Source organism: Oryctolagus cuniculus, chromosome X (genome assembly GCF_051225735.1).
Source record: "Oryctolagus cuniculus isolate XC-2025 breed Fujian yellow rabbit chromosome X, ASM5122573v1, whole genome shotgun sequence".
Lineage (NCBI taxonomy): Eukaryota > Metazoa > Chordata > Mammalia > Lagomorpha > Leporidae > Oryctolagus > Oryctolagus cuniculus.
Genome location: NC_142888.1, coordinates 24,047,962 through 24,067,909, shown reverse-complemented (window position 1 = coordinate 24,067,909; position 19,948 = coordinate 24,047,962). Strand labels below are relative to the sequence as shown.

At 42.4% G+C, this 19,948-nt stretch overlaps 1 protein-coding gene across 2 annotated transcripts in view; it reads right to left on the bottom strand.

The window, feature by feature from the left end:
* Positions 1-19,948, bottom strand: part of OTC (ornithine transcarbamylase) — a 96,952-nt gene that overhangs the window by 2,793 nt on the left and 74,211 nt on the right. For both annotated transcript variants that reach the window (XM_070066550.2, XM_002719837.6), the window contains exons 5-9: positions 14,693-14,846; positions 12,790-12,912; positions 5,543-5,596; positions 5,313-5,462; positions 3,260-3,397 (exon numbers count right to left, since the gene is read on the bottom strand). In XM_070066550.2, the coding sequence (XP_069922651.1) occupies positions 3,260-3,397; positions 5,313-5,462; positions 5,543-5,596; positions 12,790-12,912; positions 14,693-14,846 (619 nt within the window). The remainder of the gene's footprint in view (positions 1-3,259; positions 3,398-5,312; positions 5,463-5,542; positions 5,597-12,789; positions 12,913-14,692; positions 14,847-19,948) is intronic.

Below are 19,948 nucleotides of genomic sequence, written 5' to 3'. Positions count from 1 at the left end.
GTGTGTGTGTGTGTGTGTGTGTGTGTGTGTGTGTGTGTAAATCATTCTCTAGTGTAGTGCTGTCCAATGGGACTTTCTGTGATGATGGAAACCTGCATCTGTGTTGTTCAATACAAATAGTGAAGCCACATGTGGCTACTGAGCACTTAAAATGTGGCTACTATGACTGAGAAATTGAATCTTCAATCTTACTCAATTTTAATTAGATTGGGGCCAGAGCTGCAGCGTAGTGGGTAAAACTGCCGCCTGCAATGCCGGCATCCCATATGGGTACCGGTTCAAGTCTTGGCTGCTCCACTTCTGATCCAGCTCCCAGCTAATGTGCCTGGGAAAGCAGCAGAGGATGGCCCAAGTTCTTGGACCCCTACACCCGAGTGGGAGACCTGGATGAAGCTCCTGGATCCTGACTTTGGACAGGCCCAGCTCTGACCATTGTGGCCACTTAGGGAGTGAACCAGCAGATGGGAGACTCTCTCTCTCTCTCTCCTCTCTGTTACTCTGCCTTTCAAATAAATAAATATGTATTTTAAAAGTTTTTAATTAGATTAAATTTAAATAGCCACATGTGCCTAGTGGCTACCGTACTGGCTAGGGCAACTCTAGAGGAAAACAAATATTGTGCCTTTTCAGTACATCTTAGAAAAATGTATTACAGCAGTGCTGGGACAAAAGGCCATTTTAAATAAGCTGTCTAAGAATAATTTTCTTGCCAATAAAATAAGAATTTAGCCTTCATAATCTCTAAGGTCTCATCCTACTTGAAAATGTTATGCTTCTGTGAATTTCACAGGTTGTATGGGGACTGAACATTATTCTCCTACGTTAAATCTCTAGTACCTGTCAGAGGACATGGCATGGAGTAGATGAACTGAAATGAACCCAAAGAAGCCTCTAAATCATGTAGCTAAGGGATGTAAAGGATGCAGCATGTGGCTCACCATCCTCTTGCCAGTACCATGCCAGGCACACTGATTCATCAGTTAGGCCCCTCTTTCTGTCCCCTACCATAGGCAGGTTCAGGATCCTTCTCAATAGAGGGCTCTGAGTAGCTTATTGATAAGATTGGGAACATTTGCCATCTCTATGAAGCATTATGGATCAATTGGTATGTTTTGTAGGTGACGAAAGATGAAACAGATAACTGGTTTTGAAGGAAGCTATAGAAATCAGGTCTCCTCACTCTCATTTGTGCATTCTTTCTACTTTAGACTCTCCACATTCATTTGGACATCGTTCAGCCTCTTGGCTTCTCTGTGGTACATTTCCCCCTAATAAAAGTGGATAACTCAGGAGGGTAGGGAAAGGAGACAGTGGTAATATCTAGATAAAAGGAAAATGAGTGGACATAACTATATATATTCATATAGTCTTATAAGCATTCCAACCAAGTGAAATATGCTTTATTTATTTATTTTTTTGACAGGCAGAGTGGACAGTGAGAGAGAGAGACAGAGAGAAAGGTCTTCCTTTGTCCGTTGGTTCACCCTCCAATGGCTGCCGCGGCTGGCGCGCTGTGGCCGGCTCACCGCGCTGATCCGATGGCAGGAGCCAGGTACTTCTCCTGGTCTCCCATGGGGTGCAGGGCCCAAGCACTTGGGCCATCCTCCACTGCACTCCCCGGCCACAGCAGAGAGCTGGCCTGGAAGAGGGGCAACCGGGACAGAATCCGGGGTACTGGTGCCGCAGGTGGAGGATTAGCCTAGTGAGCCATGGCACCGGCCTACTGTACTCCATTTTCGAAGAGATTATGGGAGCTGCTTCATGTCTTTTAATATAGTCCTTTGCGTCATAGTGGATTCTGTTGTTTGCAAATAAGACTGATTGGTAGAGCAACTGACACCGATTAAATCACTAAAAGCCGAAGGCTTATGAAGCTAAGTTATGGTATGTGAAGACTCAGTTTTCCAGAGAAGAAGGTGACTTTTGGGATGTTGTAAAGCAGACACTAAGGTTAATATTTCTTAGAAACTAGTGACTTTATCTGAAAGTGACTGATAATGTTGGAGATACGTTTTGTCAGAATTTTGGAAATGTATAATGCGTAAAACCAAACGTGTCTCCATGGCCAAATTTAGAGAATTAAAATAATTTTAGATGCTCCTTGACTTGTGATGGGGTTATAGCTCAGTAAAACAATCATAAGTTGAAAATATTGAAAGTGAACAATGCATTGAATGCACCTACCTACTGCACATCTTAACTTAGCGACACTTAGTACACTACAGTAGAGTCTCAGTGGTTTCCCATTGTAACCATGGGGCTGGCAGCGAGCTGCATTCATTGCCACTGCCTAGCACTGCAACAGCATTGGACCCCATAGTGCTGGCCTAGGAAAGATCCAAATTAAGCATTCAAAGTATGGCTTCTACTGAATGCACATCACTTTCAAGCCATCATAAAGTTGAAAAATCATAAGTCAGACTATCCACCACAAGTTGAGGACCATCTATATCTGTTCAACTCATGAAGAAAAGACTGGAAGGAAGAAAATGGGGAGGAAGGATATGAGATTTTTTGAGTGCTTGTTTTGTACGAGGCACTGAATTAGGGGCTTGTAGAGACATGAACAAGGGGATTCTATTTTTTTTTTTTTACTTTTTTTTTTTTTTGACAGGCAGAGTGGACAGTGAGAGAGACAGAAAGGTCTTCCTTTGCCGTTGGTTCACCCTCCAATGGCTGCCGTGGCTAGTGCGCCGCGGCAGGCGCACCGCGCTGATCCAAAGCCGGGAGCCAGGTACTTCTCCTGGTCTCCCATGGGGTGCAGGGCCCAAGCACTTGGGCCATCCTCCACTGCACTCCCTGGCCACAGCAGAGAGCTGGCCTGGAAGAGGGGCAACCGGGACAGAATCCGGCGCCCCGACTGGGACTAGAACCCGGTGTGCCGGCGCTGCAAGGTGGAGGATTAGCCTAGTGAGCCTCGGTGCCAGCCTTGAACAAGGGGATTCTAAAATAAGAATTACATAGCTTATAATGGTTGGTAGACAATGGTAGTCGGTGCTCAGGTTGAAGGAGGGCAGTAAGAATTTTGATTAAAATAAGTTTATTGGGAAAGGAATCAGGTTTATTACATGAAAAATATTATAAATTCTAATCAGTGATAATGATCTATTAGTAAGTTTCAGGATAAAATACATACCATATGAGCAAATAATGTCATTGGCTAATCTCAGCTGCTTAGGATTTACTAAAAGGCAGGAACAACCAAGCTGGACTACACAGAGAACTCCCTTTTATCCTCCATGCCTTGTTTCTTGCTTACCATGATTGTCCACTTTCTGTTTTCTGCCTCTGGGAATACTAGTGATCGTGGAGAATAGAACACTTCATCGTCCACTTCTTCTGGCTTTCTGGGCAAGCAGTGTAGAAACGTCCAGTCAGAGGCAGCAACTTCAGCAGTCTAAAGAGATGGTGATAAGATCATTATATGTAGCAATCACATTTGTCTGCTTTGGTATTTAAAAACACATATGTTCAGGGATCAGAGATCAATGCAAAGTAAGACAAAGGTCAGAGTGAAGGTTTTGGCTTCAGGCATGAGGGGGAAATGCATATGGTGCTTTCAACTTATGCAATTTTATATTCTTTTTTTTATTTGGGAGAATATCACTTCAAGTTAAATCACTAACTCAGTTTTTCAATATTTTGTCTAATTGGATAGTGGACATTTCAGCAAAGAACTCTATGAGTATAATATATGGCTGATAACAGAATCACCAATTACTCTCCAAAATATGAAAAAAGTTGCTTTGCTGTGGCAGTATTATATATTAGCTTATCGCCAAACTATAATTTTTAGCATTTGAAGCATATTTTGTCACTAATTAAAACAACTTTGAAGAAAGCATTGAGGTATGAATGTATTACTTAAGAGTATGGACACTATGCACTAGATACTTCCTTCTTAATGCCTGTTAGTGGTCTTTAAAAAGCTCATGGGATATGTATATAATAAAAATTATGCATGGATTTCTTTGTTTATTTTTATTTGAAAGGCAGAGAGAAAGAGAGAGGGAGAGAGAGAAACAGATGCACAGAGATGGGTCTCTCATCTGCTGCTTCACTCCCTAAATGCCCCCCACAGCTGGAGCTGTGCCAAGCCAAAGCCAGGGACTCAACCCAGATCTCCCACTTGGGTAACAGAGGCCAAAGTACTTGATCCATCACTTGGTTTCTCCCAGTATGTGCGTTAACAGGAAGCTGGAATCAGGAGCAGGACTGGAAATCCAACACAGGCACTCTGATATGGGATGTTGGCATCCCAAGTGGCATCTTAACTGTTACACCAAATGCCAGGCCCTATGCATGAATCAAAAAATTTTTGCATCAAAATAAATTGAACTTTCAATTCATTTTCCATGAAGGTTTTAAAAGTATCCTTATATATGTAAATGCATAGGAAATGTCTGCAAAGGGACATATCAAATTGTTAAGCAATGGCTATCTCTGCAAATAGTCAATGTTAAGTGGATGGGACAACAGATTGTTCACTTTGTATTTTGAACACTTTCATTTTATTTGACATGTGATAATGAGGGACTCATGTATTAGTTTATTGATAAAATGTTTATTGCACTTGCTTATTCCATTTATTTATTAAACAATATTAGTTGCTCTGTTGACAAAACTCCAGTGTGCACCTGTCATTATAGGGTAGTCCTCCAGAACAGGGGTTCTCAAAATGTGATCCTGGAGCAGCAGCATCACACCATCTGGGAACTTGGAAGAAACGCACATTCCCGAGTCTCACCTGTGACTTACAAAATCAGAAACCTGGGGAAGTTAATATACAGACAGCTGTACATTAACAACTCCTCTCAGTGATGCTAACCCATCTTCAAGACTGGGAAGCACTGCTCCTGATTTTACTGGAAAGCATCAGATTGAGTGAGAGTCCCCTGGGAATGCCCTAGAGGGAGTTAACACAAACTAAACTGGATTTAGGGGGCCTTAGAAGATAAAGGAGAGGAGTAGTCAAAGAAGCATAGTTATGGGGCTTTGCTTAGGGGAAAAAAATCACAAGAAGTTGCATGTAGCAGAAACAATTTCAAGTCTCTAAACACGTAAAGAGCAAAGCATTCCAATGCCTGTATTACTCTGGGAGGAAAGCCTGCTTCTCTCTTCTGCCTGAGTTTCAAATGACTTCATCCAGCACAAAAGTGTCTTTCCAAAGAGAAATCCCTGGGGAATACAGTTAGCGAGTCCTTTATAGGATATGCAAGGACAGTCTCTGTCCCCAGAGTGAGGAGGTGATGAGATGGTTCTGGCCTTTATGAATGGAATTAATGAACCTTCAGAGAGGCATTAATTTGTACCTTCATTGTAACCTGGTAACCTTGGAAAGCCTGGAGTCGCTTTTTTTTCTCTTCTTCTTGTCCCATGCTTATCCAAGTGTCTGTAATTAATACATTGCCTCCACGCGCTGCTTCCAATGGTTCATTCGTCAGCGACAGCTTGGTACCATTCTAGCATACATAAGCATGCCGGTTAAACAATTTCAGGGAACAGAGAAAGTCAATTATGGCTTCACAAATAAGGAACATACCTCCTTGGCATACTGCTCTGCCAATTTGGTTACACTAGGATCCGGCTCATAACCCTGCAGGAGTAAGAATTTAACTGTTATTTAGGTAATTTCTTTACATATGTTTGCTTATACATGCACTATTTTCTTTTCAAAAATTTCCCCACTCTCCCTTTAAAAAAAGATTTATTTATTTATTTAAAAGAGTTACACAGAGAGAGGGAGAGACAGAGGGAGATCTTCCATCTGCCGGTTCACTCCTGAGATGGCCACAATGGCCAGAGCTGAGTCAGGTGGAAACTAGAAGCCATGAGCTTCATCCAGTTCTCCCACGTGGGTGGCAGGGCCCCAAAAACACTTGGGTCATCCTCTGCTGCCTTTCCCGGGCCATTAGTAGGGAGCTGGACTTGAACCGGTGGCCGTGGGGGATACTGGTGTCGCAGGGGATGGCTTTACCCACTATGCCGCAATGCTGGCCCCTCCCCTTCCCTTTTTAAAGATGTAGCCCAACCATATTCATTATTATGCGATTTTTACATCTAGAATTTCAAACATGAAGTGCCTTTTTGAATTTAAAGGGCAACCCATTTCCCCATCTTTCTTTTATTGTCTTTCGCTTCTTTAGTTATAAAGACAAATATGGAGTATAGTACTTTCTAAGCTTTTGGCAGCACCTCTTCTCATTTCCCTAATAGCTTAAGGGGATTATATTTACAACTGTACAGCCTAAAGCATTTTTGTCTGAGTCTTTCCATGCACTGTTCCTTTTGTTCCTTTGCCCACCCACTCCATGTAAATAACCTTTTCAGGTGTCAGTTCAAATGGCCCCTCCTCAGAAGATCCTTCCCTAGTCACCCCAGTTAAATACTTACAAGTCTCCCCAACACACATCTTATCCTGTATTTTCCAGCAAATGTCCTGAGTGCAGGGCATTTGCTTTGCAATGACATTTACCCAAGTATATTGTTTTTGCTAATTTGATGGATTTGTTCGGGACGGTTTGGTGAGGGTAGGGTCAGACTCCAGTGAGCTGAGTAAGGTATTGAGGGCACAAAACTTAAGGAGATGTTACAAATTTTTTAAAAAGCAACCCGTTCTTAGGGTTGTGCAAGCATGTTTTGTGCCCTGGGTGCCTGGCTTGCTCACCCTAGTCCCAACTCTGGATAAGGGGACATTCTGAGGGCTACTAAAGCCCCCAGGTTATTCCAGGCCTCCCTGGGGGAACCTGCATGCCTCTCCTCACCCTTCAGTCTGTTCTGTGCACGGCAGTGAAAACTGTTTTCGCTGAAGCTTTCCATGTTTACTCCTTGTTTCTTATGTCAAAGCTGATTAAGAGCAGCAAGTCTCCCCGCCCACATCCCCTGCTACTGTCCCTTTTAATTCTTCTCAACATCCTGCTGCAGGAAGCCAGTCTTCTCGTCATCCCTGTACACGCTGTGCCCTTTCCTGCTGCCACAGCCTTTCACCCTTGAGCACATCCCTCCTTCTCCCCTCCTGGGCGTCTGCATCAGGACACGACAACTCCTCAAAACCGTAACCCAGACTCACCTTCAGGCCCTCCATACGGAAGTCTTGTCAGTTCCAACACCATAATTATCCTCAACTTTCTCCAGCCTTCTCATTTTCCTGAATGCTTAGCATTTATGATATTGATTTTTACCAATTTTCCGTGGGGCACTGTGGTGATATGCCCACCCCCCAACCCCCAGATTCCCCGTTATGAATAACCATAAGAAAGGTCGATTCCTCCAGCTGCTGGGAGATGCCAGAAGCTGGCCTCAGCTGCAGACAGTCGCCTCAGTCAAGGTCACACAACCTTCCAGGGTGACCCACGTTTAATCAGTGATTGACGGGAGGTTATGAAAACCTGATGCCCTCTGCCCAACTCTGGACAGCTCTGAATGGCCATCTCTCCATAAGGTTGGCCAAGACTGTTGTAGGGCCTGCACCACAGCTGTGCTTTTCTCTCTGTCTATTCCTGCTTCCTCCTCTCCATAGTTGTTGATTTCAAGGTCATGTGCACATCTTGTGTGCTAAACTCTGAATCTGTTTTCTGGGAAGCCCAATCTGTGACAAGCATGTCCAGGTTTTTCCATTTGAAGTTGTGTTTATTTACACGTGACTGTCTATTACAGTTTTTTCTCTCATTACAAAATTCTTGAGAAAACAAACTACTCAGATGTTGATGGTGATAGCTGCAGACATTTTAGAAGCTAAGTTACTCTCAAATTGCTGTGAATTCTGGAGTCTTGTTTTTAGGGATTTGGGGAAAGTAATTAACAAAGGCTTGCTAATTTAGTAACTAATGTTGTGAATAGTTATACTGGTAAGCACAAGTGAAGAGGCTTGGATATTATCCCAGGTGCCTCCTGCCCTGAAAATTTAGCTGTCTCTTTGGAGAGCAGGTTTTACTCCCTAAGTATAATGATTCTCAGAGAAGGAATCAATAAGTACTTAGAGAACCAACAGAGAGGCTTGGAAATTAGAAAATCACCCAACCTTGCATGCACTGAGCCATGACTTAGAATACAGAGAGGAATTCTTTACTCACATCTCAGCTTTCAACACTAAATCACTCATTGGGCTTTCCATAAATCTTCAAACCAGATGAAGAGATGATTAACAAACCTGCTGCAGTCTAAATATTCACTTATAACAATGTTAAAATCATTACCATTGATAGTTTATGGAACAATTTTACAATCATGGACAAATTTATTTTTTTCTTGAATGTGTAAGTTATTCTTGGTTGAAGAATGGGAAAATAGATTAATTATGGCCCTGGAGACTTTTCAGTATTTCTTAACTTTACTATATCTCCAGCTTTCTCTTTAAAGGTCTACTAACAACTGAAGACTTACAGATTGCTAGAAGGATTTTTGTACTATCGAGACTTGCCAGAAAATTTTCTAAAACTCTTATTCCCACCAAGATTTAACTGGTCGTTAGTATCCTTTATTGTTTAAATGAGTTTCTGCATAAGAACAATACCAAAATTACTCTGTAATATTGGACTTTTTTCCTTTGACGTTAATAAAACATCTTTGACATACAATAAAATGTTCAAGCCATACATTTCTTCAGCAGAATAAAGGCTTTCCAATAGCACCTCATACCAAGGAAAGTCATTCTTAATGTATGTACCTGTGAAAACCAAATGCAATAATAGTTTGCATTAATACAGAGCCTTTCTTAAAACTAGATTTGTAGCAACAGTATGCTCACCCTTTCCATAATTGAAGAAGAGCCACCGTAAATACATATCCTATCTGACCCCTTAATTCAGTTCATGTCGAATACAAGAGGATTATCTGCTGAAAGGGTCATCTCTCTGAATTCTTCAAGTTTATTATAATAGGATGGCTTCCAGGATATCCTGTTGCATATACTTGCTATTTCTTCTAATGCAAGTGCACTTAGTAGAACAGTGTCCTTCAAAAATTCACACCCACCCAGAATCTCATAATATGACCTTTGGATATAGAGTCTTTGCAGATGCATTTTGTTAAAAGGGATTCATACAGGTTTAGGGTGGTCCTTAATTTAATGTGAATCATGTTCTTATAAGAAGAGGGACATTAGTACAGAGATGCGTTGTCATCGAAGGAATATGATGAAGGTAGAGATTGAATTGATGCAGCCACAAGCCAAAGAATGCCTGGTACTACCAGAAGTGGGAAGAGAAAGTCAGGATTCTCCCCTAGAGCCTTCAGATGGAGCATAGCCATGAATGCATCCTGATTTCAGACTTCTTTTTTTTTTTTTTTTTTGACAGGCAGAGTGGACAGTGAGAGAGAGAGACAGAGAGAAAGGTCTTCCTTTGCCGTTGGTTTACCCTCCAATGGCTGCCGCGGCCGGCGCTCTGCGGCTGGCGCACCGCGCTGATCCGATGGCAGGAGCCAGGAGCCAGGTGCTTTTCCTGGTCTCCCATGGGGTGCAGGGCCCAAGCACCTGGGCCATCCTCCACTGCACTCCCTGGCCACAGCAGAGGGCTGGCCTGGAAGAGGGGCAACCGGGACAGAATCTGGCGCCCCGACCGGGACTAGAACCCGGTGTGCCGGCGCCGCTAGGCGGAGGATTAGCCTAGTGAGCCGCGGCGCCGGCCGCTGATTTCAGACTTCTAGTCTCTAGAACTGTGAGAGAATAATAAATTTCTGTGGTTTAAAGCAACCCAATTTCCAGTAATTTGTTATGGTGGCTGGCTGTGGTTTAAATAAGGTATGGGGGCCGGTGCTGTGGCGCAGCGGGTTAATGCCCTGGCTTGAAGCACCAGCATCCCACATGGGCGCCGGTTCAAGTCCCGGCTGCTCTACTTCCGATCCAGCTCTCTGCTATGGCCTGGGAAAGCAATAGAAGATGGCCCCTACACCTGTGTGGGAGACCCGGAAGAAGCTCCTGGCTCCTGGCTTCGGATCGGTGTAGCTCTGGCCATTGCAGTCAACTGGGGAGTGAACCAGTGGATGGAAGACCTCTCTCTCTCTCTCTCTCTCTCTTTGCCTCTCCTTTTCTCTGTGTAACTCTGATTTTCAAATAAAAAGATAAATAAATCTTTAAAACAAACAAATACATAAATAAGGTATGGCTCCTGAACTCATGCAGATGGTTAAATCCCAAAGTCATAAATTTATAGTACTAAGAGGGTGGAAACTTAATTCAATTATAGTTTGTAGGGCCTAGCAGGAGGTTGTTAGGTCACTGGGGACATGTCTTCTGAAGTTGTTCTCACCAGAGGGTGGGTTAGAAAGACTGAGTTGGGCTCAGTCGGTGTCTCTGCTTCCTAGCTTGCCATGTGATCCTTCTTGTGCACACACTTGGCCACGGCCATCAGACAGCTGAACTAATGTCTGATCCGATCTGGAATTATGAACCGCCAACACTGTGAGCCAAAATAAATCTCTTTCTCACCTAAGTAGCTTGTCCTATATATTTCATTACAGTAGTGAAAAGCTAATACACAGCCCTAGGAAACTAAGATGGCAGGATGCGTTGTTACAAATTGGTTCAGCCAAAACACCAGAGATGAGCATTTGATGGTATTTTATTTTGTTTTGGCAGGAGGCAACAGACTGGTACTGGTGCTCTAGCCAGATGCCCTTTGAAGATGCCCTTTTATTGTCTGGCTCCATCTCCTGTTTCAATGTGTTTTTAACCTTTAGCACTTGCAGTTCTTCTCCTGTAACTTCTGGCTACCACATTGCTTTTCCTGCCAAAAGTTCCAGGATATTTACCACTCTACCTCTGCTGCCCTTGACCAAAGACCGGTTCAAAAGGACAAACGCCCATTTTCCTCACACTAGATTGGGACAATTCTAGACAATACTCCAGAGCTCACCTGTAGGATCAGGCTGAAGCTACTTTCTGTGGAACTGGGCCTGATATGGTACTAGGGTGATCAAATCACCCAGCTATGCCCAAGATTCTTCCAATTTTAGAACTTCTCCGTGCTGCGCAAGCCAGGATGTTTGGTCACTATAAATGGTCCCCTCGCTCAGATTCTTCCTTTTCTCTGTCCTGCTCCCCATAGTCCCTTATAGGTCTCCCTTGGGAGGATTTCCTTACTAAATCACCTTTATTACATAAAACAACCATACATACAAAGCCCCACAGTACATACAAACCCACTGGGGGTTCTGCTTGTGAGGCATTTGGCCTAAGACATTTGGTGAAGGCATTTGGTGATGGCAGGTGTAGAAAACACACAAGAAATTCAAGGATTTGGATATTCCCCCTTGGAGAAGTTAAGCTATTAATCAACAGGATGTAATTCATGTCCCCAGTGGTTGGCAAATAACCATCTCAAACTTGAGAAGCAGAAGCAGGAAGGAATTTTGAAGACTCATATGTTCACCTGTGGTGAACTGTTCTTAATAAGAGGGCCAGTTCTATCTTCTACCACAAATCAAGATTTCATCCCAAAACATTTTATATTTAGGGAGAATTTTCCCTTCAAAAGACTCCTGGGAGGATGTTAGTAACCAATGAAAAACATAATGGAGAAAATAATCCAGTATAGAGTAGATATTTAAAAGTTTCTGGGTGTGTCCTTTGGGACTGGTTTGAGTCTCTTGTAGGGTGAATTTTTATCCTTTAGAGGTAAAAATGCATGGGAGTTGGAGTTGCTTAACATAATACTTCTCTTAGGGGGATTTGAACATTTTATATTAGTGTACTTATTTACCTATTTATATTATTATGTAAGTAAAATATCTACATGTTAAGAAATTCAAACTCTCGCCGGCACTGTGGCTCACTTGGTTAATGCTCCGCCTGCAGCACCGGCATCCCATATGGGCGCTGGGTTCTAGTTCCGGTTGCTCCTCTTCCAGTCCAGCTCCCTGCTGTGGCCAGGGAGTGCAGTGGAGGATGGCGCAAGTGCTTGGGCCCTGCACCCGCATGGGAGACCAGGAGGAAGCACCTGGCTCCTGGCTTCGGATCAGCATAGCTCTGGCCGTAGCGGCCATTTGGGGAGTGAACCAATGGAAGGAAGACCTTTCTCTCTGTCTCTCTCTCTTATTGTCTAACTCTATCTGTCAAATAAAAAAAAAAGAATTCAAACCCTGTAAAAGAATATATGATAGTGACAATAAAGTCTCCCTCCTATCTCTGTTCCAGTTCCCCTCTTCAGGAGCAAAAACTATTACCAGCTTCTTGTGTATCAAAAGGGTTACATAGGGCTATGGAAGAAGGTCATGGGTCTCATACATTCCATGAAATATTTAGCAGCAAGGAAGTATGCAGGAGTTATCCTCATAGCCATGTGGGACTCAGATTTTAAAAACCAAAATATCCCTGCAGTTGATTTTGAAACAGTAAGCTAGTGTAGATGCCATCCCTGTGACCTTTACATTGGACTGGCGATTTTCTATCGAATTCCAGTATTAAAAACACGACAGAAATGTTCCCATGCATTGGGAATTCTCTGCTGCCTGGATTCATTGCTTTCTTCAGCCTTTGTGGCGATTCTGCACAAGGATGCCAGTCATCACAATGGCTGGTAGCAGGACATTCAAAGGCATGATTCAGACACACTTTTAGCACAGACTCACACAATAAAAGGCATCGGCCAAGATTACCTACTACTGTGGAGATGGGAAATTGGGCTCGCGAGGGGCCAGGCAGCTATTTAATAGGAGAGCTGATAACAGAACATAAATTTTGCAGTCTCACCTGTGCTCTCCTTGAATGGAAGAGAACCCTGTTTTCAGTGGGTAATTGCATTGGGGTATGATTTAAGAGGGGGTTAGTGTCGAGGCAGGACGCTTTCCTACCTTTGGAGTAGCTGCCTGAAGGTGCATTCCGAATTTCGCTGCACTCATCATGATGGAGTGCAGGATGTTGTTCCCATCCCCGATCCAGCTGAGGGTAAGACCTTTCAGAGAGCCATAGTGTTCCTAGAAGGTAAAGAATGAAGGAGATTAAATTTAAAGAAATTCCACTTGTATGCAACAGTTGCTGGGGGTTAAATAAAAGAAACAATTTTCACTTCAAATGTTTAGTACCTTGCTGTAATGAATAAATTACCATTTTTGCATTGTACAGGGCAATTGAATGACATGAATGTACAATCTCAAAATAATAGCACAGTCCTAATCGCTTCAATCATCATATGAACTTCACAGACACTCAGATTTTCATGCATTTCAAATCTTAGCCTTAGTTGTATTCATTCATTCAACAAATTGATCACTACCAATGCCCAGACAAAGGAGTCAAACATCACTGTTTTTATGTTGTTTACATTCTTTGGTATAAGGAAGAGGAAATGCAGTGTACCTGGAACTGTGTAACATGGCAGCTCAGAGCTCTTTCCATTTATATAAAGGTGAAATACATACCAAATAGTGTATTACAAGTAATGTAATGAAAGTAATATTTATGGCTGTACATATGTGTAAATAAATTGTAAACACGTGCCAACGAATTGTAAATACAAACATTAGGATAATAATTTCTTTGTGGAGTGGGAGGAAATCAGATCAGGCAGAGTTACATAATGAGCTTCAGCTCTGTCTATAATATTTTACTTACAAACAACAAATAATTCTAGAGTAATTACTCCATCACATTAATATTTGACAAAACTGTGTAATGAGTACATGGACATTTGTTTTATTTTCCTTAGCATTTGTTTTCTTTTTCCCTAAAGTATGTGTAGGTTTAATATGTTTATATATTTATAAAGATAAGATGAAAAGGAGGAAGGCTAAGAAAGTTGGACATCACATAACTACTACATAGCTAAATTAAAATATAAATCCATGTCCATCTGATTTGGATCTCATGGTCCTACTAAGCTGCTATTTATTCCTGGAAGTCCTACTTTGAGTATCACCCATATAAAGGTGTTGTACTAGGTCTGGAAGAGGACACTATGAGGAATAGGCAAGCTCATTGCCCCTCAATTAATTTATAACCTAGTAATGATAAAGCCTGAAGTAAAGCATTAAATTATCTACATGTGAAGCCACACCCACAGATAGCCACTTGGTATCTGACATCATCGTATCACCTCTGCAGGGATGTTATCCTCACTTTGAGTATGTACTTATTTAAATGTGGAGGAAGATAAGCTTATCCACTTTGCTCTATATTCTAAGAATCTTCTGTAGACACAGAAATGATGGTAGAATTCAAGTGGCAATACCACATAGGTAAGCTGCGGCAAATAAAATCCTGATTTGGAAGAACACAGCTAAATTTGAGCTTCAACTCTATCAATTAGGCATCCTATTCTTAAGTTTATTAAAATAAGAAAATGCCTCCCTCCTTCAAAGGGGTCTAGTGATTGACTCATTTTGAATACTGAAAACACATTCTATTAGTCTTTATTCCCAAGTCACAGAATCAAATGTATGTAAGATCACATAAGGCTTGTTCATCAGCATTCTCTGTCATCCATTGTGTTAGATGTAGTGCCAAAAACAAAATGGTTGAGAGGCTAAGGAGCGAGAGGAGTTAACAGGGGTTAAACACAGTTGACAACAGAAGGATCTTACTGTCTTTCAACAGTGCCCTGTTTCCTCCAGATATAGAGTATGCATGCATATACCATAATTCATTGTCAAGGTAATATTTGAAAATAAAATGTCAGTGCTATCATTCAAGTAAATGGCTGCACTTAAGGCTATTGAGTTGATTTTGCTCTTTTGTAAGGCAAAATAATAAACCAACCTGGAGTGTAAGGTAATCAGCCAGGATCTGGATAGGATGGTACAAATCTGATAGCCCATTGATGATAGGAATGGATGCTTCTTTAGCCAAGATGTCCAGATCTGATTGTTTATACACTCGAGCCAACACTGCATCTGTCATGCTAGACAACACTCTGTGGCAAACCAAGGAAAGATAATCTGAGTTAATTATGTGTAGCAATTCCTTCTTTAATACAAAATCTTAATAATAAGAAATGCTAATAAATTATAATTTTTACTAGATTAAAGGCTGTCAACATGATAGATCTAAAATCTAATATTAAATATGTAGTCATTACAGGTGCTAAATGTTGTTCTGTCCACGTACTATCCAGTGACCAGAGATTTAAAATCCTTTACAGAGAGAAGAAATCAATTGTGGACCCAGAGCACGTGATAATGAATTATAACTGATAAATGGCAGCTGCTTAAATCAAAAAGGGCAAGCCCAAAAGACAAAATATGCAGTTATTAATGATCTATGATGTGATTTTGTTTCACATCATCCTAGATAAAAATATACACTTTCATCATGCAATTGGTATCCACAGGTTCTGTATCCATGGATTCACCAACTGCAGATAGAAAATATTTGGGAAAAAAATTGGATCTGTACTGAATGCGCACAAGTTTTTTTCTTTTCCTCTTGTCATTATTCTCTAAACAATGCAGGATAACAACTATTCACATAGAATTTACATTGTATTAGCTATTATCACTGACCTAGAGATAATTTAAAGGAAAAGGCAGGATGTTTATATGTTATATGCAAATACTATATCATTTTGTGTAAGGGACTTGAGTGTCCATGTCCATGAATTATATCAATAGAAAAGCACGGGAACCAACCCCCCTGTCCCCCAAATCCCAAGGGATGACTGTGTAGCATGGAAGCCATAGAAGTGTACACACAAATTGCCCTGCAAGAGAGAACCTGTTGCAAGGAGTTTTATTGGCTGATAGCCTCAGGCTGCCACACCTATGGGATCTGCTGGAACATTCTTGCTGAGGTCACATTCTTTCCAGGCTGTTCCCACTGTATGACTGAGCATGGAGCGTTGGGGGGTGGGGCACAGCTAGGTCATTCTTGCTGGCTATGAGTCCTCTCTGATGGGCAGTCTTTATTCTAGGACTGCCCAACTGACAAGCCCAAGACTGCCTCAGTTGTGCTGCTATCCGAGGGAGGCTCTTGCTACCCATTCTGTCTTCTTTTCCCTTCTTTCACTCAGACCTGTATCCTGCTCTGAAGGGCCTCCCTGCCTGCTCTGACTTTCTCTCTCCTTAATCCTTCACAGGTTTTCTCCTTCACACATTTTTTATTTTTAAAGATTTATTTTATTTATTTGAAAGGCAGAGTTACAGAGAGAGGTAGAGATAGAGAGAGAGGTCTTCCATCTGTTGGTTCACTCCCTAAGTGGCTGCAATGGCCTGAGCTGAGCTGATCTGAAGCCAGAAGCCAGGAGCTTCTTCCAGGTCTCCCACGCGGGTGCAGGGGCCCAAGCACTTGGGCCCTTTTCTACTGCTTTCCTAGGCCATAGCAGAGAGCTGGATCAGAAGAGCAGCCGGCTCTCAAACTAGCACCCGCACAGGATGCTGGCACTGCAGACGGCAGTTTAAACCTCTATGCCACAGTGCCAGCTTCTCACTCTGATTCTTATAAAAGTAAACATTCAAAAACTCCTTGCTGGGACTGTTGCTGTCATGCAGCAGGTTAATGCCCTGACCTGAAGCACCGGCATCCCATATGGGCGTCGGTTTGAGTCCTGGCTGCTCCACTTCCCATCCAGCTCTCTGCTATGGCCTGGGATAGCAGTAGAAGATGGCCCAAGTGCTTGGGACCCTGTACCCACGTGGAAGACCCGGAAGAAGCTCCTGGCTCCTGGCTTTGGGGCACAGCTCAGCCATTGTAGCCAATTGGGGAGTGAACCATCAAATGGAAGACCTCTCTCTCTCTCTACCTCTCTGTGTAACTCTGCCTTCCAAATAAATAAAATAAATCTTTTTTTTTTTAATTCCTTGCCCCCAGAAGTTAGAGGAACAAAAGATGGCAAACCATATTCTTATAATACTGTTTCCTAGACTTTTGAACTTTAAAGAATATTTACTAATTTATTCATTTATTTGAGGGAGAGAGAGGAGAGAGACAGGGAGGGAGAGAGAAGTAAGAGTATGTTTGATTGTAGAGGTCATACTACAAATTCCTTTAAATATGCATCTCTTTCTTTCTTTCTTTTTTGACAGGCAGAGTTAGACAGTGAAAGAGAGAGACAGAGAAAGGTCTTCCTTCCATTGGTTCACCCCCCCAAATGGCTGCTATGGCCGGCGCACTGCGCCGATCCGAAGCCAGGAGCCAGGTGCTTCCTCCTGGTCTCCCATGGGGTGCAGGGCCCAAGCACTTGGGCCATCTTCCACTGCCTTTCCGGACCACAGCAGAGAGCTGGACTGGAAAAGGGGCAACTGGGACAGAATCCGGTGCCCCAACAGGGACTAGAACCTGGGGTGCCGGCTCCGCAGGCGGAGGATTAGCCAAGTGAGCTGTGGCGCCAGCCTAAATATGCATCATTTTCTAAAGCGTGTACAGATAGAATTACATATCTGGATTTACACTGCTGTTGATCTTGTGGACTCTCATCATTAGATAAGCAGATTTGACTTCTGCTGTAGTCTCTGAAGCCATTTTAGGGAACTAGGATCATGGGCTACCAACTCCTATGGATTTCATTGAATTTTATAATGTTTAGTTATGTTTTGACAGATTTAGTATTTATGACATATAAAATTATCTTAATCTTTTTTTAAGATTTTATTTATTTATTTGAGAGGTACAGTTACAGACAGTGAGAGGGAGAGACAGAGAGAAAGGTCTTCCATCTGTTGGTTCACTCTCCAAATGGCCGCAACGGCCGGAGCTGCGCCGATACGAAGCCAGGAGCCAGGTGCCTCTTCCTGGTCTCCCATGTGGGTGCAGGGACCCACGGACTTCGGCTATCTTCTACTGCTTTCCCAGGCCACAGCAGAGAGCTGGACTGGAAGGGGAGCAACCGGGACTAGAACCGGCGCCCACATGGGATGCCAGCACCGCAGGCAGAGGATTAACCTACTGTGCCGAGGCGCCAGCCCCCATCTTAATCTCAAATGTGAAGAAACCAAGGTTTTTGAAACCCTTGTGGTAATTACAGCAAGTTTAGGACAGGGTAAATATGTCATCTCAAAAACTCAAAACAATTAAAAAATTAGAGTGAGGGAAGAGTAAGCTGGAAAGAGTGAAGTGCTCTAGTCCCGGTCAGGGTGCTGGATTCTGTCCCGGTTGCCCCTCTTCCAGGCCAGCTCTCTGCTGTGGCCTGGGAGTGCAGTGGAGGGTGGCCCAAGTGCTTGGGCCCTGCACCCGCATGGGAGACCAGGAGAAGCACCTGGCTCCTGGCTTTGGCTCGGCGCCAGCTGTGGCGGCCATTGGAGGGTGAACCAACAGCAAAGGAAGACCTTTCTGTCTCTCTCTCTCACTGTCCACTCTGCCTGTCAAAAAAAAAAAAGAAGGAAAGAAAGAAAGAGAGAGAGAGAGAGAGAGAAAGAAAGAAAGAAAGAAAGAAAGAAAGAAAGAAAGAAAGAAAGAAAGAAAGAAAGAAAGAAAGAAAAAGAGTGAAGTGCTAGGGGAGCACTTAGAGACATTAATGCCCTATACACAAATATTTCAAGAAGACCTATCAAAAGGCAGCTGTTGTGGTTCCCTCTCTTGAACAAGTCTCCATCCCTAAAGTTTCCAAGGCAAAGCATCCAAAAGGCAAGCATGCATTTGCATGTCCTGTTTCTAATGTCAGTGTGATATCCCTGGGTGATCTATGGTGGAATTTCATGGAAGAATGCTTGATTCGCTTTATTGAAGTTGCCCAGAACTTTCTAGAACAGAGGTTTTCTGCACATTAGCATCACCTATGAAGTTTACAAAATCCTGATGCCACATTCTGTCCTTTGGAAGGTTAAACCAGAAGCTATGGTTGTAGTAGCCACATTAATATTTGTACAGCTCTCCAAACCATTCTATTACGAAAACTATGCATAGAACCACCATTGTCCTAGAAAAGAGAGAGAGAGAGAGAGAGAGAGAGAGAGAGGAAGTGGGAGGAGAGTGGGCTATTGGGTATTCTGCTGCTGTGTGACACGCTATATCAATAAAGAGGAGGAAGTCTTAGTGGTTGTTCTAATCCCACATTATAAGAAACGTAAGGGATAACATGATCTACTATGCTGGAAAGAATAAGATTGTTTACACTTACAGAAGAAGTATTTTCCTTTCAGATCAATCATTACCAAGAGCAGTCCCATGGCAGCAGCAGTAGCTGAAGTCTTTCCCTCCCTCCACAGATGTAGGAATCCCTAGTGTCCTGTTTCGGTCTTCAATATTACTTTACTCAAAAGAAGGAACCAGAAGCCATTAGAGGATAGTCAATCCCATGTCCTTAAGCAGAATAAAATCAGAATAGGTCTGTAACATCCTGTTGTTGCCACAAAGCAAGAATAAATTTATAACCATCAGGGGCACTGCTAAAAGGAAAAAGAGTTAACTTAAAGGAGCTCCCATTTGTAAAGTTGTAATCATTTATATTAATAAAAATTCTTCAATGAAACCAGTTGTGTTTGTAAAAGGTCACGATATTTATAAGAATACAGCTTCTTGAGGTGACTAGTTTTCCTTTCCAGTGTGGTAGAATTGCATAAACCTTGAGAAGATTATAAAATAGTTTCTTCTGGGACAGGTATTTGGTGCAACAGTTAGGAGGTCATTTGAGAACGCTGCATCCTGTATGGGAGTGTCTTGTTAGTGTCCTTCACTTATAATTCCTTCACTTACAATCTAGCATCCTTTCCATGTATACACCGGGGATGAGCAGGTAATGGCTCAAGTACTTGGGCCCTTGTTACAGACATGGGAAAACTGGATGGAATTCCAGGCTCCTGGCTTCAGCCTGGTCTAGGACTTGCTGTTGCAGGCATTCAAGGAGTGAAATAGTGGATGGAAGATCTCTGTCTGTCTCTTTGTTTCTCTGTTTTTCAAATAAAGTGAATAAATGAATAAATAAATAAATAAATAAATAAATTTAAAATTAACCTCTTCTAGAAATCCTGACAACCAAGCAATCTATAGAATTTTAAATTCTAGGACCATGTAAGAGTAAGAATAGCAGATTTAAGAATAAAAAACAAAATTAAATCTATGATAGTAACAGCCTTGTGCTTGGTT